This window comes from Leptosomus discolor, chromosome 7, assembly GCF_034619465.1.
Source record: "Leptosomus discolor isolate bLepDis1 chromosome 7, bLepDis1.hap2, whole genome shotgun sequence".
NCBI lineage: Eukaryota > Metazoa > Chordata > Aves > Leptosomiformes > Leptosomidae > Leptosomus > Leptosomus discolor.
This window is the reverse complement of record NC_141397.1, coordinates 36,199,541-36,224,902: the sequence shown is the minus strand read 5'-3', so window position 1 is coordinate 36,224,902 and position 25,362 is coordinate 36,199,541. Positions and strand designations below refer to the sequence as shown.

General features: G+C 41.3%; 1 protein-coding gene and 1 long non-coding RNA gene across 6 annotated transcripts in view; one reads left to right on the top strand and one right to left on the bottom strand.

Moving 5' to 3' along the window:
• The first annotated feature begins 4,240 nt into the window (after nt 1-4,240).
• On the top strand, nt 4,241-6,823 carry LOC147415103 (uncharacterized). Its single transcript, XR_015183565.1, has 4 exons — nt 4,241-4,410; nt 5,290-5,314; nt 5,447-5,560; nt 6,780-6,823. It is a non-coding gene; the product is annotated as an uncharacterized LOC147415103 (long non-coding RNA).
• A 4,804-nt stretch (nt 6,824-11,627) lies between these two features.
• IWS1 (interacts with SUPT6H, CTD assembly factor 1) overlaps nt 11,628-25,362 on the bottom strand; it is a 112,383-nt gene continuing 98,648 nt past the window's right edge. For 3 of the 5 annotated variants that reach the window (XM_086468005.1, XM_086468004.1, XM_086468006.1), the window contains exons 3-14: nt 21,786-22,500; nt 20,984-21,176; nt 20,683-20,740; nt 20,210-20,310; nt 19,331-19,481; nt 17,581-17,663; nt 17,130-17,259; nt 15,885-16,002; nt 15,032-15,143; nt 14,777-14,833; nt 14,473-14,584; nt 11,628-12,035 (exon numbers count right to left, since the gene is read on the bottom strand). In XM_086468005.1, the coding sequence (XP_086324131.1) occupies nt 11,904-12,035; nt 14,473-14,584; nt 14,777-14,833; nt 15,032-15,143; nt 15,885-16,002; nt 17,130-17,259; nt 17,581-17,663; nt 19,331-19,481; nt 20,210-20,310; nt 20,683-20,740; nt 20,984-21,176; nt 21,786-22,500 (1,962 nt within the window). In that variant the 3' untranslated portion in view covers nt 11,628-11,903. Of the gene's footprint in view, nt 13,891-14,472; nt 14,585-14,776; nt 14,834-15,031; nt 15,144-15,884; nt 16,003-17,129; nt 17,260-17,580; nt 17,664-19,330; nt 19,482-20,209; nt 20,311-20,682; nt 20,741-20,983; nt 21,177-21,785; nt 22,501-25,362 lie in introns of all 5 variants that reach the window. The other 2 variants (XM_086468002.1, XM_086468003.1) reach the window with 2 other exon arrangements.

Genomic DNA, 25,362 nt, shown 5'->3' with positions numbered 1-25,362 from the left:
CCTTGTGTACTGTTTTCCTTGGTACTTTTTTTTTTACTTCTTTTTTTTTTCTATTTTTTAAATTGTTTACATTGGTTAGTTTCCACGTTAGGTTGTTTATTTGTAGCATGGTCCTACTTAGGCCTTACAGGGAAGAAATAATACCCTGTTACACAGAGATGCTGTACAGCACTGTGGAAAATAAGATGGTGCATGGTCGGGCAACTCCATCTTTGGAGTGTAAAATGACTGAATTGGTTGGGGTGGGGGGCAGGAGGGGACAGAGAAAAGTGTTTTAACAATCACTGTAGTGACGCAGTTCTGTCATTTCAGCTTTACTCTAACATACTACCCACAGTAACTATTTTGGTTTGCTCTGTATTTGTATAATTTTTCTTTCAACACAGTGAAATTTTAGTAGCATCATCACTGCCTCCACTCATTCACATCTCACTCCAGTGCTCGCAGGTTAAGCTGATTCAGCAGGTCACTAGAACTTCTCTGTATTTTCTATCCTTTGCACACTCGGTGCCTGGTTTTACCCTCCCAGACTTCCTTAAAAGTCAATGGGAATTCTGGTGTTATTCAAAAAAAGAGGTTAATTCCAAGCTTTTGCGTGCTCTATTTATCCTAAGGTCTGTAAATCTCTTCTAACTAGCAAGCTAAGCAAACGCTTTTGTTCATTCCTATTCTAGAGAATACAATCAGCTGCAGGCTATATTAGTGTTACTAATACTTACTGATGTGTGTGTGTGTGTCTGTACCTATATGTCTGTGTGTATAGCAGTATATAAAATAAAGATACATAGCACCAATAAGTTCATAGGAAGTATCCCTCTGAAACTTGTGGACTTGGTCTTGTTGACTTACAAGCTGCTTACATGCTTATTAAGCAAGTGCTGAAGTTGATTCTTGCATTAAAGTAGCAGCCAGGCTAAGGGCTTTGTGTTGGAGCTGAGCTGAAACTGAAGGGCACAGTCAGCCATCTCTCTGTGTTGCTGTTTCCATCTTTCTTTTTCTCTTTTTTTCCATTCCCCTTTTTTAGTTGGGACTGGATTTAAGGATCAACGAGCATTAAAGAATAACGCTTTGAACAGCAGCCTTCCAGCCAGGGCCTGTGCCAAGAATATGTGCTTCTGAGAAGGCTGACGTTGCTAGTCATTGAATTACAAGGAAAAACATTACTGTGTTCAAAGCCAGTAGAACATGGGTCTAATTAAAGGTAGAATTCATGATGTCAGTTAATAGCTGTGACTATTACAGGGCAATATTTACCTTCCTGCAGGTGGCTGCTATACACTCACAGCTCTGCATATTTCAGCAGATATTTACAGAGCAGCTTGTGTATTTTCCAGACCAGTTGGTCTTACCTACTGAAAGATGATGGAGTGTCAGAAATCTTCTCTTAAAAATTCCAGATTTTCCTGAAGAAATTTGTTGCAAAGCAGTGTCTTTTATTGTTGGAGGATGTTTTTAAGGACTTTTTTTTTTTTTTTTAATGCACATGTGTATGTGTGTGGAAATGCACACACAATTTCCTTCTGATTTTGGATTTCAAATGTGTTTCATAGAATCCAGAAGGTTGTCTCTCCTCTGTCAATATTTGTGACTGGTTAATGATCAACCTCTTGACCTCATGGCTGTTCCTGGTGTACATCCAAATCTCTCTTCTGTCTTCCTCTAAAAAAATAAAGAAAAAAAAAAAAGTGAGTATAATTGCATGGTTCTGTGTAAAGTGAATGCATTCTGGATCCTGTGGAAAAATGATACAGGTAGCCCAGAGGTATGTGCTGTCAAATCCCGGTAAATTATTTAGCCTGGGAAGGTAACATGAAGAAATACAACCTTCTCTATTGTAACTTCTACTGCCAGGTATGTGGTGGATGCTTTCCTCATCGGGGTTTGTCCATTCAGTCTTACTTGATGAGACCATCAGTAATTACACAGCAGCTGCTGTCATTAGAAACTGCTGGCTGAAGTGTGCAGCTCAGCCCTCAGCCTGGGATCCTTTGCAGCTGAAACAAGGCTGTCATTCAGACTGGCTGCTGCTCAGTTTGGGCCTGAACATGCCTTCACCACAGCTTTTTTATTACTTCTGTGGGCTTTGGGTCAGACCCTGCACCACACCCTGGGCTAGGTCAATCTCTGCACGTTGCCTTGCAAACTGTTGGGATTCCTGTTGTAGTGTGCAGCATCGATGTGGCTTGGAGAGACAACGGACATCAGATCAAAATGAACTGGGCAGAATTTGCTTTTTGTCCCTTCTCTTGTCCTCTTGCTTCTACTTCTTTTTTTGCAGGCTAATTCACCCTTGTTTTTGTGACAATATACTAATTTCATTCTTCTTTTCCCTCTGAAGGAAATCAGCAGGAAGTCAGAGTATTCTGAACAATCACTAAAATGGAGAGCAGCTCCTCACTTGTGATGGTTCTCTTACTGATGTGCTCCATCAGCAGCAGCTGTCTGTTTTCATACTCGGGTATGTTCTTCTGAATTATGTTTTTAACTTAATTGTCTTGTTGTGTCAATCTTGGCATTTAAACTGAAACTATCTTCCTTTTCTGAACACAAAGTCCTGAAGAAGCACTTCCTGAAATGCACAAGAAAAAATGAATATTCACATATATATTCCCAAGAGAAATCAGCCTTTCTTAACTTCCTACTTGGACCACTGTCCTGTTGAAAAGTATTCTCCTTCTGATGTTGAACCCAAAATCTGAATTATTTTTACGTGGCAAAGTTTTCTAATTTGGGAGGCTAAAATTAGGCACTTTCAACATGTGTTCATGGACCTCATGTTGTTTTTACTACAGGAACTACACAAGGTTTGGAAATGGCTTCAGAGAGCTTTAGAACAGGCGTGAGAACGTACAGGATCATTATGGCTGTCCTTGCAGACTAGGAAGAGCAGAAGTAGAAGTGGTACTGCAAACTAGAAGGCTTTACAACAGGCATATCCTCTGTGTGGGATACCTACTTATGATAGGTAAATCCTTTAAAGATGACCCCAGAACTCAAGGGGTGGTGAAGGGCAGTTTCACTGATGTAAGTAAAAGACATTTTCCCCATTACCAGACAGCAGGATCTGTCCAAAGCTTTCCTCAGCTAAGAGTTTTTGTGGGCTGTTTCTAGTTGCAAATGAAGCAATTTAATATTATTCTTGAATTCTAGTCATATAGATAACGATCCTGCAACTGCAAAGAAATATGTCCTTTATGGTCCATCTCCAAAACTAGGTTCTTTGTGAGAGGGTTTTGGGTTGTCTAGGACACTAAACCATGACTAGGAAAAGAGTACTGTTAAGTGAATGGCTGCGTGAATTTTAATAGGCTTGGTCAGGATTACAAAGTGAGCTTTCTTCTTAAAACGCTTCTTAGCAGCAGTTTTTCAGTCTGTCGGATGGGTTTTGGATATAGGGCTACAGTTCTGGAGATTTAACAAAAAGGCAAAACCCTCCATCTTCTCTAAATAGTGGTGGCACGTGGCGTCAGTACATCCACAAGGGCTGAGTGAGCCCCCAGTTTCCTTCAGAGCATCCTGGCTGGAAAATCCTGGGAGCACTGTGCTTCAGCAAGAGGTGCCATAGCATAGACTGGCTCTGGAGCAGCAGGGGGTATGTGGGGAGGACCTTACTGCTGTATTCCCTCTTCTGGCCGCTCCTCCCTTAGTTTATTGGCAGTAATAGCTCTTAAGACATTGCAGGAAGGCAGGTAGCTCAGTGAAGTGGAGATGAACTAAATGTACCTAAATGTAAGTGCAGAACCACACACTTTATAATAATTTCCTTTAATGAGGGAGCGATGTCTGTCCTGTTGTGGCTGCAGTAGCTACCTGGAAAGCACTGTGTCTCCATCATGGAACAGCTCACAAAGCTGACACCAGATAGAAACCAAACCTCTCCTTTCAGCTTTATTTCCACGTGCACACAGAACCAGGCAACTAATAATTGTTGGGAATCAGGATGGTTAGGCAGAAAAATATAACCAGCCTCCAAAGAAGCAGCTGCAGTACTCAAGTCTTGTGGAATAAAAATTATTTCTGCACTAATCTCCAAGTCTCAGTAGTGGGTCTTTTGATCCACTAAAAGAAAGCTTAAACTACTAGTCTTTTGTTGGAACACGGACTACTCTTGTTTTCCTTTGGGCTGTTGATGTAGATTCTCGCTCCCCTTCTTTATGTTGTTTACTCAACTGAAAGCTTGCATGACTATGCCTGTAATGATGCCGGTTTGTTGTCTTCCAGTATCAACTGTTCCATTTTGGTTTTCCAGTGTTTATGAGAAAAGACGGAGCACGTGAGGTGCTGAAGGTCCATAAACATGCTAACTATTTTCTATAAGAGATTCGGCCAGGGAATTTGGAGAGAGAATGCAATGAGGAAACATGTTCATTTGAGGAGGCTAAGGAGATCTTCCATTTGCAGGAGAAAATGGTGAGAGACACTGTTTTAGGAAAAATAGAAGAAAGTTAACAGTGAGCTGTAAGTAATCCTGCCCAAGCCAGCTGGCATGGCTCTGACAGGTGTGTGCCTGTTGGTTCTGCAGTTTGGTAGTCAGGATGGGTCACTCTAGGCACCTGTGAGAGTTCCCTTTCTAAGCCAGTGCTCAGTTTGTTGTGCAAACGTTAAACACAATTCCTTAGAAGTGTCCAAAACCTATTTCTGCAAGAGCCTTAATCCAGCAATGTGGTTCTGACATTTACAGAGGCCACTTGCTTGATCAGAGTCCTCCAGATTACAGAGGAGGAGCCCCTTGTTACCAGGGCCCTGTAGCGTCCAGCTGGCAAGCAGGGCTGCAGGCGTTCTGCTGGGGACCTCCTGCTGAAGCAGGTGTTTGAGCTGCCATTTTCAATAGAGGTGCCCAGTTTCTCTTGCATCTTGCCTGAGTTGCTTAGGTGCTAAGGTCTTCCTCAGCAGGTAGTGCAGCACAATAAAAATGGCTCCTCAGAGTGAAGCAGTTGGGGCTGAGGACCTTGCAGTGACACATTTTGGGGCAGGGTGGGGTGTCACTTGAAACTCCTAGGCTGGGGCCACAGACCTTTCACTGGCTGGAGCATTTGTCAGATCTAAGCTTTCAGTTCAATTTTCATTCCAATACAACCCAGTTTATGTACTCTGTGGCTGGTACATGATGCAAGCAAAAGCGAGCTGCGTGGTGATGATCAGGAGGTCTGCTCTGAGAATGTATTTTATGGTTCTAATCAAAATGTTAATTTACATGTACCCTAAAAAACCCCAGTTTTCTAAATCATATCTTCAGTAACCAATATGACCACTTACTGACTTTTCTTCATTTATGATTTCTTCTTGCAGATGGAGTTTTGGTTCAATTACAAAGGTAGGTAGAAACAGAATTTCTAAAAAAATCTATTTCTTGTGTCCTTTCTGGGTACAAAGAATTATGTGGCAGTTTAAAGCCAGGCTTCTCTTAATTCCTGGAATTACACTATGCCTTGTTTCTTCTTCTTAGGTTTAAATCCATGCAGTACAAATCCCTGTAACAATGGTGGAGTCTGCAAAATAAGACACTACAATTACTTTTGTATCTGCCCCCCCAAATTTGGAGGACACAACTGTGAAAAAGGTGAGTACAGGAACAGACACGTTGACATTCATTGTGAAGGAAGGATTAACGCTGGAATTTGCTCCTTGGATACCTGAGGTGAACCTTTGCACAGGCTTCTCACCGAGGTTATCGGTGGTGACTGGCTGATACAGAAGTGGTTGGTTGTTTAAGATTCGTACATTAGAGTGGTGTTTTCCTATATGACACGTTGGGGCACCGCCACCCTAGGAAGGGAGTGATGTTGTGACAGCAGCTGTAGCTACACATAGCTCTGCTGTGCAGAAGAAGAGAGTGGCACCACCTCCTGTCATACAGCAGCTGCAGTTCGGGGCTCTTGCACTCATCTCTGCAAGCCCCGAGGCAGGCCTGTGGCCGTCTCCCATCTTCCCCCATGAACGGGCGACCGTCTTTTACTGCTTTAGAATGGTGACTCCTGCCCTAGTCTAGCCTGCACTGGAGATTGTTCATGGTGGAACCCTGTTCTCTTTTTAATTTTATTGAGTAAATGCATCAAACAAATTAGCCAAAGCTTAGTGTAAACAAAAAAAATACTGTATTTATGTTGTAACATATGAATGATGAAAAATGAAGTAGAAATGCTGCCTATCTCTTAGAGATTTTTTGGTCCTCTGAAATAGTGTATCCAGTTTGCAAATGACTGAGGCATGAAATTACAGCAAAAGCCAAACTGATGTTGGAACTATGAATCATAAATAATATATTTTTCCCCCAAGTACTTTTGTCAACCTTTTCTTTTTACAGTGAAGCAATTAAACATGATTATTTTTTTAATGTAACAACATATCAAAAAGCTGAGTCAATTTCTCACAGACTTGGCCCCCACCAAACTGCCTAGTACTTTACATTTGTCATGGTGTAAAAGGCAAGATGTGCAGACAGATCAAAAATGGATGCATTTGGAAGTGTTTGCTATTCCAGACATTTTCTTGCCCCTGCTCTACAGGCAGAAGGGCCTAGAGCCCAGCTGTGGCCTCCAGACAAAGCCAGAAAATCGTAGAAACAGGCGAGCAACAATAGACATGAAGCAATGTGTTTGGTTTGCTACAAATCAGCACGGATTTCTGGAACTGTAAGAGGTAGTTCCTTCTGTTTCCCTGCAAGAGTACAGCAGATTTCTTTCCTACTTTCTTTCACATAGTAATAGTGCTAGAAGCTGGGCACTGCCCAGGGTCTGTGCGCAGCAATAACCAAGTGAACACCTGTGTTTCCATTGCAGAAAAATTTGAGTGCTGGTATAAGAATGGTGGGTGCTGGCAGTACTGCAGGGACAGCAGCACCTTTCACGTGGTGTGTTCCTGTGCAAAGGATTATGCCCTGCACGAGGATGGGAAGAGATGTCTGCAAGCAGGTAAGGCACAGGCAGTTCAGAGTTACCTCGGTAAAGAGCAGATTTGCAGGCACCGTCTTTTCCTCTTCCCTCGTTGCAGAAGAGCCACGCGTGCTGTGGCTGCTGCAGCTTGCACTTACTGTATCGAAAAGATCTTATTTAGAATGTTTTGTTTGTTTATTTTAAATTTTAAGGTTCTTCTCAATCAGGTGTCTCTCTAAGCCAGTGCCTGTGGGCACGTGCTGTGTAAAGGAGCAGCAGTACAGTCTGGGGTGGGCCTGTTTGTTCTAACAGCAGCACAGACTTGGGTCAGCTTAACTGGGTTATGAAGCTAACTGCAGTGTTAGGAGGCGAGGGGACATGACGAGGGTCTTCAAGACTTTGTGTAAGGTCTCCTGGCAGGAGGGCAGCGCTGGGTTTGGCTTCTGTCCTGAAGCGAGCCCTTGGCAGACTGCTCCTGGAGTAGCCTGTGGGTCAGCCGTGTGCTGCTTCTTGGTAATTAGCACTACACACCTTTGGTCAGAGGATGGCAGGGGTGGGTGGCGAAAGTGGTTTGACATCAAGCTGTCACAGTTGTTCCTGGGCTCTTACAGGAGGATTGAAGGCCATTCTTGCACAGGAAAAGTGCTTTTGTGTTGGACTTTGACATGACACCAGGTGTCTGAACTCAAATCTGTATTTCTGTCTTTCGTCCCTCCAGCAGCGTTTCTGTGTGGCCTGATTAAAGCCAGGCACCCTCTGCAGGAAGAGTGGCTGGGGCAGAAAAGGCTCCTGAGGGGACTGCGTGAGCACGGGGATGGTGTGGCCAAGTGGAATGAGAGCACGGAGGGCACAGTTAGGCAAAGGGCGCTGGAACAAAGTGCTGTTGGGGAAAATGGTTCCTTAAAGGATGCCTTTGAGCAGAGCATGCACATGGAGGGTGACGCTGGACAAACTGAGGTGGCAGGAAATGCTTCAAGCTGGAACAAGGCACTGGTGGACTCAGTCACCCAGAAGCCACTAGGGGATGGTGCTGTTGGGCAGGAGGTGGCTGGCCCCGAGTGCAACTAGACACTGGAGGGGCCTGGCAAGCCTGGGAGAGGCCTGGCTCCGTGGAGCGAGCTGACCCAGGACCCTCCATGGCAGAATGAGACCACAGTGCCTCCTGCCAGGCAGAACACCACACTGGAAAATGCTGCTGGGCAAAACCAAATGGGGGAGAGCACTGGCCAGGACAAAACGGGGGCCAGTCAAACTGCACGCGGTGGGCTTGATCAGAGCTGTGACTGGGGAAGTATTTCAGACACGCCTCAGTTCGTCCAGCTAAATGTCAGCTCTACTTTAGAGCACAATGACTCCAGGGTAACGGGAGGAACTTTGTGTCATCGTGGACATTGTCCCTGGCAGGTAATGCTTTTCTTCCAGTCTGGCCATAAATACCATACCTGAATGCTTGCTTACTTTATCATCACTGGCTCCAGCTGGAGCAGAGTTCATCAGGGCATTATGAAGTATTTTTTCAGGTCGAGAGCAATCCAACTACATGTATTTCTCAAACTTCCGCAGGTCTTTTTGATGATACGTGTATTTAGTCACCTTATTTATCATTCTTCCCCCTATCCTAGATATGTGCCCTTTTGTGATCTCAGCTTAATACTTTCTCTCTTAACTACATCAATCAGATCTGCTCCTGCTTTGTTTCTAAATGTTCTTGGCAAAAAGCTGTGCTTCTGCCTCCTTTTGGAATGGCTGGTGGTATTTTTCACAAACATTTTTCTGTGACCATGTGAGAATCTTCATTAGAATGCTGAGCTTTTCATACTTGCTATGGTAAGGAGGGTAAGACTGAGAGGGCTCACATGTGACAGTAAGTGGCATGCAGCAAGTAGGCGAACCTGCCAGAATTGTTTATTTCCACTTTCTTGCTTTGTTTTTTAATCTTGGTTTTGGGCTTTTGTGTGTGTGTATATCCTCATTTGTTATTAGTTTTCACTTATTTATATTGTCTCTATTTCCTCAGTGTACTATTACTGTTTACAGGCTTGTGCAGAGAGTTAATAGACTGATCTAAAAAACTGAGGTTACTCTCAGCCTGTTTTATTGCTGTCACACAAAAAGATTTTCCCATTCCACACATCAGGAGGTATTTTACAGGTGGAAAACCAGTAGGCTGAACCTGAGTGGACCATGCAGTCATTGCGCACTTTTGCAAGCTGAATGGTTGCTACTAGTGAATTGTCTGAGTTTCTGCCATTTTACACACTTCTAGGAGGAACAGCAGCTGCTTTCCTTTGGATCAAGTGAAACCTGATTTTAGGTTGTGGGAAGGAATGTAGTCTGAGTGCTGCCTCACCTACAGAGTTCTTGAAATAGTGTTACCATCAAGGAAGCTTTAAATTTTCATTACATTTGCAATTCACACGTCAAGCTTGTATTATGTGTATATATATGTTTTTTTTTTTCTTTTTTAAAGGGTTTTTTTCTTTTTTAACTTTCCATTCTAGTTCTTCATAACCTAAGACGGAATTTTCAGGGAATTTTTGCTACTTTGCAGTGTTTTGTTGGAGCACTACTTAACAGAACTAAAAGCATCATAATCCATAGAATTAAGTCAGAATGGCTTATGTAAAACCTTACATTACTCCAGGAACTAGACTGTGTTGCACCTTTTTCCACTATTTGATTATTAACTTCACTGAAACAGCAGAGTACCAAAATTGAAGCTTTTCCTTCAGTTTAACACATGAAATAATGGGCATTAATGGAGCTTACAATTCTGAAGAGACAAACATCTTGCACCGAGCAGTGTGTTTTTACTTCTCCATTTCCTACGCTGTAGATCATTCCAAATTTTATTACCAATAAAAGGAAAAAATAACAAAAGTTCCTGACTCTCCACTCTTACTTGCACTTTCACTTGACAACTGGGGAAGTGAAAAGCTCTTTTCTCTCCCTTGTTCATGTAGATAAACTTTTCCAATCAACTTTTCTTAATACCATCTTTAAAAGCAGGGACAATTCTATTAAGAGTGTTTCAGTCTAGGCCACGATGCAGTTTCTGTCCTTAATGGTGTAAAATCAAGATTATCTTCAAAGAAATTTTGAGTGTCTGTTTGCTGTAACTGGTTAAATTGTTCATTCAAGTATTACTGAGTAAAATATTTGTGTATAATAAAGAACTATTCTGCAAATAACACACGAGGCAACTACAGTAAATTCCTCTCAACAAGGGTTGTGGTTTTTTTTTTTTTTCCGAAGAAAAAGCTTTCAATTTCTCAAGCCTACATCCATATCACAAAACCCAGGCACATAGTCCTGGGTGTGACTTAGTTGTTTAGAAAAGGAAGTGCATTTCTGATAGTGTCAGCTGTCCTCTTGTTATGAAACATGGTGCTGAACACAGTAGTTAAGGATCTGTGAAGTTCTGTCACCAGGTACTACTCTCACCTCAAGTACAGTTCAGGTTACTACATTACAAATGTTTTCTGATACAAAAGCCATGTTTGCAGTGTTACACACTGCAGGGGATAAACTGTCTGAGAGGGAACGCACCTGGCTGCAGCTGGAGGAATGCAGGGCTGTATGGTACAATTCTGAAATTCGGGGGGGGGGGGGGGGGGGGGCGGCGGGGGGAGCTGTGAGGAAAGGCCATCTCCTGTGCCTCAGCCTGGCTTACAGTGCTGCTCAGCTGCAGCGGCTGGCAAGGAGCAGCATGAAGGTGGGCTTTGTGCTCCCAGCCCTGGGCAGAGCACTCCAGAGACTTGCAGAAGCAGCAACAGAACTGTCCTTTTTTCCCCACTTTTTTAATAAACCCCTTTTTCTTATTCTGACAGCGCCCCCCCAGCCCTTCATGTACACAATTTACCTCTCCTGGTTTTTGATGAAAACCAGTAATTCAGGTGTGAAATATTTATGAACACACTTGATGGGGAAAAAGCTCACACAGCAAGATCTAACTTCTCTAGCTATAACAAAAGATAGACCATCTGCACCCACCCATGCCTCCAAGAGGCTGATTTCCCCACACAGCATAAGCAGCTTCATACTTAAAGTGTCCAATGCCAAAAATGCAAGTGAAAAAGTACCAATGGGCCAGACTAATATCCCCCAACTAACACTGCCATCTTCACAGCATTGCCTTTCTCTGCTGCTTCTTTCTGCTGCAATTAATAAGTGCTCTTTAGGACCCATGTAAAAAAAAATTTGATTTTTTTTCGTGACCTTTCTTACCCTTCACTATGAAGTTTTAAGTTAAGAAACCTAACACAGCACTCACACTGATGAGTGGTGCTGTTCCTCAGCTTTGTTCCAAGCCTTGTAAAAGTCCATTATTACGATTCCACAAGAAATAGAACCTTTTTTTTTTTTTTGCATCAGAGACCACATGATGCCAAGCTATTACGATTAATTTTGATGACAAACTGTATTACGACTGCACAGACCACATGGGAAAGTACTTTAAGGTAGCACCTCTTAGGATTTAGATGGAGCCTGCCTACAGTCCCTCATCTCTACAGTGAGAGAACTACAAAAAAAAAAAACACCAAAAAACCAAAACAAACAAACAAAAAGGTGTGGGGTGGCAGGCACAGAGACAGAAAAAAAAACTCTCATCCTAATTAATAAAGCACTGAATAAAGAGGAAATGCACAAAGGTAAACAGAAAATTAACCATTAGCAGCTTTTCCACATACCAGGTGGCCCATACATTCTCTTGAGCACATACATTCTCTTGAGCAATCAACAGACAGCCCCCCGAAAAAACAGAAGATGTTTTATTGTCTAAAGTGTTGCAATACAACAAATATGTGATCTGTACAAAGGACACAATAGAGCAGGTTTAAATACAATCAGGAGAAAGGAGTCCCCATATTCACAGTCCTCAGACAACACTTATACCAGAACCTGAACCAACAATTTAAAGATTCACTAAAAAATAAAAACCCAAACAAGTTGTTAAAAAATTTAAAGGTCTCCCAAGAGTCTATGGGTGTACTGTCTTACAGCAGAGATCATGGGGTATTCTGTGAAGGGTCACAATGGCATCTTATTGCCCTCAATGCTGATTTTCACCGCATGGGCTGATCTGCTTTTTTTCCTGATATCTGTGAATTTCCGCATCTGTTTGTCCAGTCGACTCACCCCTTTCTTAGAGGTCCCCTGGAACTTAAAAAATAAGACTAATAATTACCACTGAAAAAAAGCAGACGTCCCAGAGGTTCAAGAAAAGTGATGCATGCAAGGTTAAACCTGCAAGAGGGAGGTGATGAAGCCACTGGTTCCAACTGGTTGTGTGCATGTGTGCACGTCTGCAGCGTTCTCTCCCCACAAAAAGTGGATAAAATGTTTCCCCCAATCTAGGCATCGCATATATGGAGGCAGTTGCACTCACAAACATCACACAGGAAAGCTTTCGCACTGCAGGGATTAACAGCCACGTTAGTTGTTCACATGCCGGCTGCATATACAGTTTGGAACAGTCTTGTATCTGTGTTGGCTGGAGTTCAGTGTCAGAAATGTACTGCCCCGCAGTGTCACACAGACACGCTTCCTGGGAGGGGGTGGAGAGATTTTTAGATACAAATACACAGTAACTGAGGTGGATTGAGTTGACATAGCAATTCCAAACCGCAATTTATTTTAAAGGTCACTGATTAGTATTTATAAAGCAAGAGATTATTGGGGGAAAGGGGGTGAAGGGGGAAGCAAAAGAAATGCCTAAGCTGACCATACAAGTTCCTAGAACAGTTACTGCATTTCATCTCTGCATTTTTAACTGCAAAGGAAAGACTAAGATGACGCAGCAGTTATTTTTCACAGACTAAATACAGTGATTCTGTAAAGAAATGCCACCGAAGACAAACAGCAAGGACCTTCCAATCCATAGCCGTTACTTCCTAGAAAGCCATTTTCACTAACTAGATAACAGAAACAACAGATGATGGAAACTTCACACCGTTTAAGCTTGGGAGAACAGAGATACCCAGAACATGCTACTTAATATCTGACATAAAACATGTATTAGAAACTGAACCTCTTGTTCCCATCACTGAGGAAGGTGCTCCTGACACACTGATTTTAAATAAACTTTATTCAAAACCTATTCACTAAAATTACATCTGCAATTTCACAGTGATTTATAAAAAAAGTTTTTTTTTTTTTAAACAAATAAATATGAAGCTTAAACTCAATTGTTATCTACCACTTGTGCTAGCCTCCTCCTGTCTCTATTAGTTTGTGGCAGGCCTGCTCACAGAACTGAAATGCAGACTAGAAACTGTCGAGACAATTCCCACACTGATGTGTGTCATTGATTGACCTCACCCGACTCCGCATTCACAGCAGGGGATTCTTCTCCTCCTGGTCCGCAGAGGCCTTGTTCTCTGCCTCCTGTCAACCACCCCTCAAGTCTCACATCACTCAACTTCCTTCAAAGAGCAGGTGTGAAAAACACCTTACTTTGGACCAGTAAAACATCAGCCACAGATGTTGGTACACGGTGACATACGGCCCTACATGAAGGGCTAAGAATTCCTGTGTCAGTTCAGGTAAACCCAGAGAACCTAATTAAGTCAGAACAGCATTCAAAACGACAGGTGGTGCAAAGCTATTTTTGAGTACAGGTACTTTCATTTAACGCCTGTCATTTGTAACCGGAAGCTGTTGAGGCAGCTATTGTGGCACATGTTATGTGCTACAGCCTACTTTTTCTTGTACAAGTTCCCTTTTAGGTCACAGTACAGACATGAAAGAACATGAGAGTCTTCCAAGTTTAAGTTAGGGTGCACACACTCCTCTCCTGTATGTGCAAACTGCCAACAGCTGAAGCACATGCACTGTTCACACCTCCCTTGAGGGATACCTCTCAAACTTGGGGAAGGCAGTGTCATGGCTACAGGGGCATCCTGTTGCCTTCAATGCTGAACTTGATGGCCCGATGCACTTTGCTGAGTCGTTTCTGTTCAGCAAACCGTCTCTTGTGTTTTTCCAAGCGACTAATACCTCTCTTAATAGTCCCGGGCTAGAAACAATAGCTCAATTAATGCACAGAAGGAAAGATAACAGCAGAAAGCACAGTAATTATTACTTCTTCCATCTACATGTGTTCTATCATGTACTCTGCTTTCAAATTAAACTGTACAAGGTAGATGGATTAACCAAATAAAGCAAGGCAAAAGCCTCTACTGGCACTGTTAATGTATACCAAAACCTCGAAGTTTGGGAAAACTGGACTATTATCAGAACAACACGATACAAAAACTGGGAGAGGTACAAAAGTATCAGCGACACACTGAATTGTAGCTTTAGTTCAAAATACTCTAAAATGAAGAGGTCTGTAATCAGATTCTTGCCCTAGAGAGAAACCCTAGAACAGTTAACATGGAAATCTTTTTTTGGCAAGAGAAGCCACAATACCCAAGTGAAAGTATTTGATAAGCTTCCAACAGCCCACTTGATAGCAGAACTTACTGATTACTCACATTAGAAGAGACACTTAAAAGTACCACTGTGTTGTACAGTAACGACGGCTATAAGGTGACAGATTCCCAGGCTTAATCAGAGACACGGACTCTCTAAGCTACTCCCACATGGCAGTGCTTACCCTGGAGGACTCCATCTCCACATTCCACTTTGGTCTGACCACATAGTCCTTGTTGGAGGGCATTGGCACCCTCGCACGGGCACAGAACCCAGGGTCTCCGGGTCTAAGAGCCCTGCAGAAAAAAAAGATGTGACTGCTAGAGACAAATCTTATACAGAAAGTAGTACAAGCGATATATCATGTTGTACCTCTGAACCACACTGTATAACCGTTGCCTCTAAAACATCAAAACAAATTGCACATTGTTAGTGCTATTAAAATGCTATTTTCTAATCAAAAATTAAAAAAAAAAAATCCAACCTACTTTTCCTCTCCAGTTAACACTTTTTCCAGGTCCCTGCGGGGAGTCTGACCACCAGAACTGCAAGAAAAATAAAATTTTATGGGCACCTGTACACAGAGAAAGAGTACTTTTAAAAGACAGTCAAGTGTGGTAAAAGAAAGCAGAGAGGTCCTCACTTATTATCCTATTATTTCCCTTAATAGTTACATACCATTTTGTTTTTCTTGATGGAGCCTTAAAAAGAAAGGATTTCACGTTTCTGCCTGCTGCTCCTACCTGCTCAATCTCCTTCGCTGAGGCATCTGTTCCAAATCTCTCTGTTCCCTCTCTTCTCTTGTCATGCCTTTGTAGTTTGAGGTAAGGCCAAAGATGGGTCGAGACCATTCATCTATTAAAAAATAATAAAATATTGCTTAATGAATGCTAGGCCTCTGAAGCTTATCTTCATCCATTCTGGTGACCAAATACAGCTTTCAAAGTATTTATGCTTCCTTTCAACCAAACAAGTGATTTTTGATCTCTTAATATTTCAGGGAAATCCAGCCTTGTGGACAGTAAGAAAACGCTTTCATCCATGAAATCTCTGGCTGTTGCCTGCTCTTTTAGAATCTCTCTCAGCTGTCAGGAACTCCTGCACACCACAGTGAATGCTACTTTAGAAATATGCAAAATAGTTCCTAAAGAAACTAAGTTTATAATTAGTTTGCAGACATTCAGGATGGAATGCACTACACATGGACTACAGTTGTTTAAGAAGTAAAATTTCAGTCACCCAAGATCTCTCTAAAGTCCATGGAATAAACAGTCTTCTGGCAGCACCTTCCTGCCTCTGTAGCATATACATGAGGTCTGGACAACTAGCCAAGAGAGAATCTGGGCAAAATAAATGCCATCCTCTGGTTTAGAACAAGAAGGAAAGAAATAGGAAAAGGTGCATGAAGAAGTTAATGGAATAGCACTTGTTAAGAGCTCGACAAAGAAAGCAATTAAACAGATTAGTGAGATTCCTACATTGCAGACTTAATTCTACTACAGACGAGAGCAAAAAACATGCCACAGAGACTGATGCAGAAGTCAATTAATTATCAGTGAAACCTCACTGATGCAAGGCAAAGGGAGGTTTACATACTGATTAGTTTCCCTGCCATATCCTTGTTAGGTCTCGACTCTTTGGGGTGTTTGTAGAGGTACATCACAGCTCGTCCAATGCCACTGTGCTTCAGGGTCTCTTGGCTCACACTGGGCAGCTGCAGGGTGAAGGAAAAGTCAGAAAATGAAAGAAATCGTGTCTGAACATTAATGGTGTCACTGAACTTTGCAAAAAGATCAAAACCCACCTTCACAATAAGCTCAAAAAAATTAGCATTTTTCATTGTCCCACTAGGAACTGGTTAAAGTATCAAACACCAAAGCCTAGAGATTTGCATTAACATTCTTGGGGTTTATACACAAAATTAAGTAAGTTTCCAGAACTATTTACTCCAAATGCTCTTTTGCTTGTATTACCCAAGAATTGAGTTACTGCCTTCAAAGCATTATTTTCTAAAGATAGAAACTTATGTGCAAAAGCATTCAAGTAACCAGCTTAGCTACAAACGCTAAAAGTCTGCACTCGGTACAATGGGCTTTCTAGTGCACAGCATACTTCAATAGGACAGAAGGGACCACGAGAGAGAAAAAAACCTCAGGGACAGATAGCAAATGACTCCTCACTAAGCTTTGCACATAAACCTGAAACAGGCAGGGCCAAATAATCTAAATACAGGCACGACTCTTGCAAATTCTTAGCAAGGAGAGGTATTTCTAGAGCTTCAGTCAAATAAAGCTGGCTAGTGGTGCTGCAAGAAAAATTTCACTTCTGCTTCACTATCAGACTATGCCGTGCTTATTTTATGAACTCAGCAATGACTAATTAAAGTGACCACTCACAACGTATGAGCCACTGAGAATGAGGAAAGGTGAGTGACTAAGCAGTTTAGATGTATCTAGAAATGCCATAGCACGTAACTGCCTGAGAGAAGGAACTTTATGTCTGTAGTTCACCTGAGACTCTCAGAAATGGCTTCTGGCCAGCTGCTAGCAGAGCTATTTGCTTTGTTGTGAACATGGGCAAAATTTTTCTAACAACAATGCCTGAAGTTCCCTAGCCAAATTTTGTTCAGCTAGACAGCATGTCTACAGCACAAGACTCATTAAAATCATGCAACTTTTTAACAAGCACATCTATTTTGCAGTTTGCTTCCTTGTGTATTCCACTGCACAGACCACTGGCAGCAGCTGCAGTACATTTATCACCAAACATTTCCCTAAAGCACACAATTGTAAAACCATGGAGAAGCCATGAATCAAATATGGTTAAAAGTCAGTTTCAAACCTCTTGCAGGATCTTCAGAAGCTCCTCTCGTATTTTCAGTGCTGGCAGACTTCGGTCTGGAAGAGGAGAAAGCCACTCTTTGATGGCAGACATGACACCACTATCGATGAAAGTTTCTTTGAGGTCCTGCCTAGAAAGTTTAAAATTTAAAGAAAGTTAAAGTAAAGAGAAGCCACAAAGTCATATACTACATCACAATCTTAAGATGTGATTTTCCTTCAGCACAACAGTGCATTTGAGTTTGTTTCATGTCAAATTACCAGGTGAAATTAGGTAGAATTTTAGGGTTTGGAGGCCACCTAGCTCCAGCATTTACTTGGAAGAAAAAAAAAAAAAAGGCATTTAAAAAAAAAGCATTTCACTGCATACTCAGTACAAAGTCACTCCATGAAATCTACCAAATTCCCAACATTCCCCAAGATGTTAATTAACTGGGAGAATGAAAACTCACTTTTTAAGATGCATAACTACAGTTGGTAGTAATGTTAATTTCTTTAGTGCTGGTTTCTTTTGTGTATTCAGCTGTCGATCCTCCTGTAGGGAGTTGAAGAATCAGCACAAGTTAATGAAAAGAAGAATCAGCAATGCTTATCCTTAACAACATTTACAGGAAAGAGATTAATTAGTCCATTAAATAAGTGCAACTTTGGCAGGATTACACTAACTTTGCACCCTGCTCCATCTTCCTACAGCCCCAAAACACATTATATGATGACTTCTCTTCAAAAAGGGTCCCCACTTTAGTCAACATTTTCCTTAAAAGCACCACGTTAGGAGATGCCCCCTAAAATTACATTTTTTTTTTTCCATTTCATGATTTTGGTCGAATGCAATAAACTGGAGATCTGCAGAGTCCTCCACGCTAGCTATGCACAGACAACCTAGAAACCTTGAAAACAAAATCTCACTGGAACAACAGAAAAATAGCTAACCAAAACAATGGGAAGTGAGAAAAAAGCATGTTCACTTCAGCGAAGTATGTAACTGGATAACCTAGAGGTTTAGGATGAAGCATGGTCCAAGTAAAAGAGCACACAAATGTGCGTCATGCTAAAACAAAGACTGGGTTTCAAAGTGACCATCATCCAAGGACATAATGTCACTGTTCAGTACTTGGGCGCCCGTACCAAAAAGACCCATTACAATCACAGATTTACCTCCTGCTGTGGCAATTACTTTCCACGCATCTTAATACACTGAAGGCTCTTTCTGCACAATGTTTTTTTATTGCAAGGGAGGAGTTTCTTCTAATGCCCTTCTCCTGCTCTTCATGCCCCAGAATGGTTTGACAGGCACATGCTACAGAATTAAAGGCACCACAGTATTGGAGCTCAGCTCTTCCTTCCTCCAGCATTTCAAACTTTATGGCTTCATTTGAAACATTTGGATATCATCTTGTCCAAGAAAGACCAAGAAGTCTCAGTTGCCTCCCAGATCCCTACCTCCCTCTCCCCTTCCTCCCCAAACATGTTATTCTTCTTATCTTGTTCTCACGAAGATTCTCTTTTTTGTTGTTATTTGCAAGATTCCTCTTTCTAAAGTTCCGTGTATTCTCCCCAATTGGTTTGAATGAGTTTCGCAGTGCTGTATGTTAATTTTATTGCTACTCCAACAAAACTACGACCACAACAGAAGATACACAACAAAAGGTAAGACCCCAATAAACCTTGCACAGAAACATATTAAAGGAGAATCCTTGAAAAGAGGCAGTCTGCCAAGGCATAATTCTCCCATAATTCTGTTGCTCTACCATCATTTACCAAGGTACTGTCATTCCAACAGTTCAGAAAAGGGTTCTTCTCAGGAACAAACACCAAAGTACTACATATGGTAGTAACTGCATAATGAAAATAAAACATAGTCCCTTTCTCAGTGTTTGATATACTTATTCATGCAGTTTATAGCATACGTACACATCCCTCTTTATAGGACAGCTGATCTCATCTGATCAAAGTTTAGCAAGTTAACGAATTTTCATCTTTAAAATGAATAAATATTTTCTCCAAATTTCAATAGAAGAAATGTTTTAATTCTGAGTAGTAAAATAACATTTAAACAGTTATTTAGATATTGGAAGCTTTCCGTAGCGTACAGATTACTCCTCCTGAGTACCAGCCAGATTTCTGTATTTTACTGATTACAAGATTTTCCCATGGAATGGAACTGGATTTTAATGTGTCTTTGGAGCCCAGAAAACTCACCTCAGCAGCTTCATTCATCTTCACAATCATAGCACTGACCACATCATCTGCATCACTAATAAAAGTTCCACCATCACGGTTTCGTCTACGCTTGCCACTCATACTCTTCTTTCGTTGCAGCATCATGTCAAAATCTGACATGAAGTCCATACTGAAATGCAAGAAGAGAGTTCGCTGATGGTTGATCTTACAGTCTTTGTATGAAATAATTTTGGATTTCTGTAGCACAACCTTTTAAAAATTCTCCAATAAATCTACAGGCATCATGTCTCAATGTCCCCGTAAGGTAATTAGTTACCCTCAGTACTCAAACTGGGAAACTAGCAAAGGGCATCAGTCGCCCCGAGATGCCCTCAGGAGTCTGCAGGACCTTGCTGAAATAGCTAACGACATGCACAGGTGTAAGATCCAGGGTTCAGAACACGGTAAAGCTGTCACTGAAGCTGGTGAAGATTCATCTTTCCTGTACCTGCAAAGCACCGCTCTGATGTACTGGAGCAGACAGGAAACAGGAGACATGCTGATGGCAAGTCCTGCCATACCTTATCCCTTACACCAGCAGAGAAACACACCTGTGACCCCAATGCTGAACTGCTGAAAGCAGAGTTAGATGCTTGTTTGATTAGATATTCATTTCACCCAGGTTTTGGTATGAACCATGAATTACTGTTCTCTGAAGCAGCAGCCCAGGTAATCTGCTATGGATCGCCAAGTGACTAACGGTACAGGCTGACAGAGGACCTTCTGTCATAGTTTATGAGAACACACTTTCTGCAGAAACGCAGTCCCATGTCTTTCTAAACTGAGTCTTTAGAGGAGCCCTTTCACTAAAACCTTGCATTTGCTATTAACGAAGCAGTATGTAACAGACTGACTTACTGCTTCCCTCTTTTGATGTTATCGTCAGAGTCCGATTCATCTGCTGTCTCCTTCATGTCTGCATCACCTTTCTCCTCCTCCAAATCTTCCTGGTTAAAACCCTGATGGGTGAAGACAGTGCAAATCAGTGTATGGATTAACTGAGTGTATGGATTCTGTGACTGAGCATCTACTCAGGCACCTGACACTGATAATCAAAAAGCTTCAGGTAAGCCTGCAGAGGATCTAGAAGAAAGAGGAACAAAGGCTTCCTAATTCAACTTGTGACTTTCACACCAATAACTCTCCCAACAGAAAAGCTGTAAACATTATTTAATCCAAAGACTACCCCAGTGAGCCAGCATATATAAAGCTTCCCTCCTGATACAGCATATCCTTAAACATGAGTTCAAACTCGAACACTCACTCTGGAGTACCTTCCCACGAAGATTAGATCTAGCACGTGAACAAGAGACATCCACATTTACACTTACTGTAAATTCCTCTTCTTCCTCATCACCAGATTCTCCAAATATATCTGCAATCAGGTTCCTGTGAAGGTAACAGTAACATTTACCTATTTAGACTGCAACAGTGAGAAATGCATTTTCTGCAAAATTTCTAATGACTGTGTGGAGATCCACCTTTCATTCTGCTACCTACTACTAACCTTACTCTTCACACCACAAATGAAGGTGGACAATCATTCTCTGGTTGGGATTCATCCCTTCTCCATTCATGACCAGTCTCACCATCTGCAACCCTGAAGGAATTCACATTCCCAGAAGCACTTACTCTTGTTCATTTCCAGATTCACTGTCGCTGCCAAACAGATCTTTCTCTTCTGTTTTCTTCCCAGCATTCTCTTTTCTTTCTTCTTCTTCTTCACTATCTGACACAATATTTTTCTTCCTTTTGTCAGATTTCTCTGAAACAGCATCACTATCTGATTCTTCGACATCAGAAAGGATTCGTACTTTTTTTGCAGCTGCCAACAGAAAGGAATATTACTACATGTCCTAGTAACAGAGGTGACAACTGGTACTCTTAAACCACTATGCTCCCAAATTCGAACTGGACAAGAGAGAAGCTGACTAGACTTCCTACACAAAATCACTGCCATTTCTTAAAAAACTTATCCATTCTAAAATCTGTTTATTCCATCAGTAACTGAAATCTCCATACACTGCCTCCATCCATAAAGGCTTATCATTTCAAAACTGACTCTAACCCCCAGTATATGGAAAAAAACCCAACCACCAAACAAACCAAAACACAGAGGAAAAAATTACTAGAGAAATAACAACAAAGTAAAGAAACGACTAGGAATGATCAACGCAACAGCAGATACCAGTATAAAGCAAGACCACTGCAGTCTTCTGACTTCTATTAGACCTACTTATCACTCAAAAGTATAAGATACACATTCATACAGAAATGCAGTTAGAAAAATAGCCTCTACAAATGCACTTGTGCTCTAAAACCAAATTTGCTTTATGCTTTCACATTTATCTTAGATGCTTTCTTCACATAAAACCAATATTTAACACTACTGCTTGTCACATCACATTTTTATTTTCACACTATAGATCCTTACATGTTTTCTCATTGTCATCCTCACTGTCAGAAAGAACAGCTGTTTTCCGCTTTACTGTCTTCTCCTCCTCCTTCTCTTCTTCATCACTGTCTGGTATTTTTCGTCTCTTAGGAGCTTCCTCTTCACTGTCAGAGCCCTGAAATCCTTCCCTTACATGTTTGTTATCTGAATGATGAGCATCGTTCTGCACGTCCTCCTTCTTGTCCTCCACATCACTATCCTCAGACTCTATTTCTTGTTTGTGTCTGGGAACATTCTCGCTCTCCGAGTCGCTGGCCGGCTGCTTGCGGAGCTCCTCGCTCTCCGAGTCGCTGGCCGGCTGCTTGCGGAGCTCCTCGCTCTCCGAGTCGCTGGCCGGCTGCTTGCGGAGCTCCTCGCTCTCCGAGTCGCTGGCCGGCTGCTTGTGTGATTCCTCATTTTCAAAATCACTACTGTGATCCCTGTGAGGTTCTCCATTTTCAGAGTCACTTGCTCGATGATTTAAGGCATCTTCATTTTCAGAGTCACTTAAACGCCGACTTGGACGGTCCTCAGTATCAGAATCACTGTCTTTCCCTCCATGAGCCGCTTCATTGTCTGAATCACTTACGTTGTGATTTGCAGGCTCCTCATCATCTGAGTCACTGTCTTTTTGCCTCGGGATATCTTCATTTTCAGAGTCTGTCATATGAGGCTCTTCCATTTGCCCATCATCTTCTCCATCGCTGTGTTCATTCTGAAAGAGAAAAATAATCTCAGGCAACTAAGCAAAAAAACCCTTAAAAAGTAAACAAAAAATGTTCTGAAATTTTTGCTTGTCCGTCCTCCAATTTGATTACCCAAGGTACTGCAAACTGAAATACTTTCTGTACAGATCTAAGTATTAGAGAATTTGCATTAAAGGACTAACAAATACTTCAGATCAAGAAAAATATTAAGAGATCAACAGAAGTCTGTCCACCCTGCAGCTCAATCATATTTTGGAAATGGTAAAAGAATTTAAAAAACATTCAAATAAACATGTCTAAGAAAAGTCCAGTTCCTTGAGGGTAAATGCCTGGTGCTTTTCTTTTTAAAAGTCAGGCCTTCAGAGCGGTTTAGTCCAAATCCCCAGTAATAAAGGCAAGAAACAGTATCTCACCCTTGTCACTTTCTTTTTCTTAAGATCTCAAACAGGTATTTTTTTGCATTAAACATTTACCAAAACTGCACGTGCATTACTTTCAGAGTGAAGCTCAAGCGAGCTTGTGCCCTTTCCTTCTTTGCCAAGGGAACTTATTTAACAAGACATCAAGACCAAAAGCCTACCAAAAAAATCAGGAATAAAGTTTTAGTCAGACCTTTCAGAGTATTATTGTCCACAAGTTGTGTGTTTCAATGTGTAAGAACGTAAGAAGAGATTCAAAGCTTCTCTCCCTTAAGCCGATCGCTCCCATGCCTATCCAGACACCCGAGATGCTCAAATACACCGATCTTCTCAAAACCTTACAACTGAAACACAATCCTGTATGTCTTTTTCTACGCAGCAAAAAATACCGAACCACACGCTCCATTTTTGGAAAATTATTTCAGAAGCTGCCTGTCAATATCATTACTGACAATATCTTGTTTTATCTTTCCTGCAACGCCTAATTTCTACCTGAGAAAAATAAATCATTTCAATTGCATTTACCTGAGAACACAAAATTAAGACTCTTGAACTCTCATTTCATTAACTCAGTACACCTCTCAGTCACTGTTACAATAATCCTGTTTTCAACTGAAAAGAACAATACTGTAAAAGGAACTACTTTTCCACATACTCAACTCCACTCTTCAGCCAGGCTTTCCTCAGGGGTGATTTTGTCAGAGCCACAGACTGCTTCCATTAGCATATTTGCAAACTGAGGATTTTTTTGTCCCAGGAGATACTTTAAGACCTGTATGTCCTGGAACTTCCAAGTAGTTTTGTCAGCAATCTAATTTCCTTGGAAAGACAGACTTTCTATCTATTTTTATTTTCTGGAGTCATTCTACTCCCACATTCAGAGCCATGCAAAATAATGCAGGTGTATCTATCCTGCAGCTACAACAGGCAATACTATTCATCTTTGAAATAAGAAGGAATTTTGAATAAAATTGATTTTAACTGCTTTCAGAAACGACTCCCTCCATAATTATACTAAGTGGTAAGAAACAATGCTTTTTAAGCTTTCAGACCTTACACATTTATTCCCTTGGCCAGCACTCGATAAAATAATAACTTCTAAATTACTGCAGAATCACTAACAGAAAGCTACTGCACATTGGAAAAAAATCAGGACTATATAATTTTAAAACATGCATTTCAAACAAACTTTACTCTTTCCATGTGAAATGCTAGCTACAAAACAGCTGCTGTGATTGAGAGTAGTTTTCTCTCTACTGCTTGTCCCTGTCTCTAGAGCAATGCCAGGCTTTTGCATCATGCCGGCACTATTGTTCAGTATTTCTCATTTCTCCTTACAGAAAGGAAACATGGAGCTGTTAAAACATGAATTTGGAATTTTAAATAATTAAATATGAAGATTAAGAAGTCACAGAACTGAGGATGCACAGCTGAGGAATACCATACACCCACTCAACTGCTCTCAGCTCGCTATGGGATTTTATTTACTTTTTTTTTCTTACCAAAAAAAATTAATTCGAGTGCCCTCTCCTGCCCAGTATCTCTGACATAAACTAACAACACGCGTATGTGATGTATTTTCTCTGACTGTATTATTTCAGATTAAAGAAAACTACAGCTGCAAACCGAACAGGAAACATGGATTTCACAGCAGTGTTATGGGTAAGGTCATTGAGAAGTACTAAAATACAGAGGGCTACACCAAAATTGATGTTTATAATAACAGAAGTTCTTTAATCTTTATTTTCCTGCCATTTAATTTTTGGTGAGTTTGGCTGTCTTTTCTCTTGAATTCAGACGGCTAACGCTGAATAGGTACTGATAATCATGTCAGCATCAATAAGGGATTTTGCTAAACAACACCAAGGAAAACAATACAAATAATCCTGTTTAAACTATTAGGCTCATCACCTTCCAAACTGCCAGTCTACAAAGTCTTTGGTGAACAAGCAAGCAAACAAAACTAAAATAAACAACTGGAATCGATAACGATTCTTAAATGTTTCTAAGGTTAGAAGTGTGGCTGTAGGTTATATATCCACCTATTCAGAATATATTACTAAATTACAAGGAACTTCCTATGCAAAATACTCAGTAAGAAGTCATTACAATTATATAGCACTATTACTGAGGCACTTTACAATACATTGAATCTCTAACCTGTTACTGCAAACTGACAATCACTCTTGAGAACACAGACATTTGGGGATGGCGAGCAGACATGCATCCTAATTAGCTCACACACCGTGATTATACAGTGCTCTGCATCACAGAATCCCAGTGGTTACAGCAGCTGAACTCTGCTGTGATACAACCACCTACAGATGAACCACCTGGATAAAACAGGTGCCCCTACACAGACTGGGCCAACAGTCCTGAGCCTGGAAAGCACAACCAGAGCTAACCCAAAAAGCGCAGTTACGTTCGCCAAGTCAGTAAGCCACACACTAC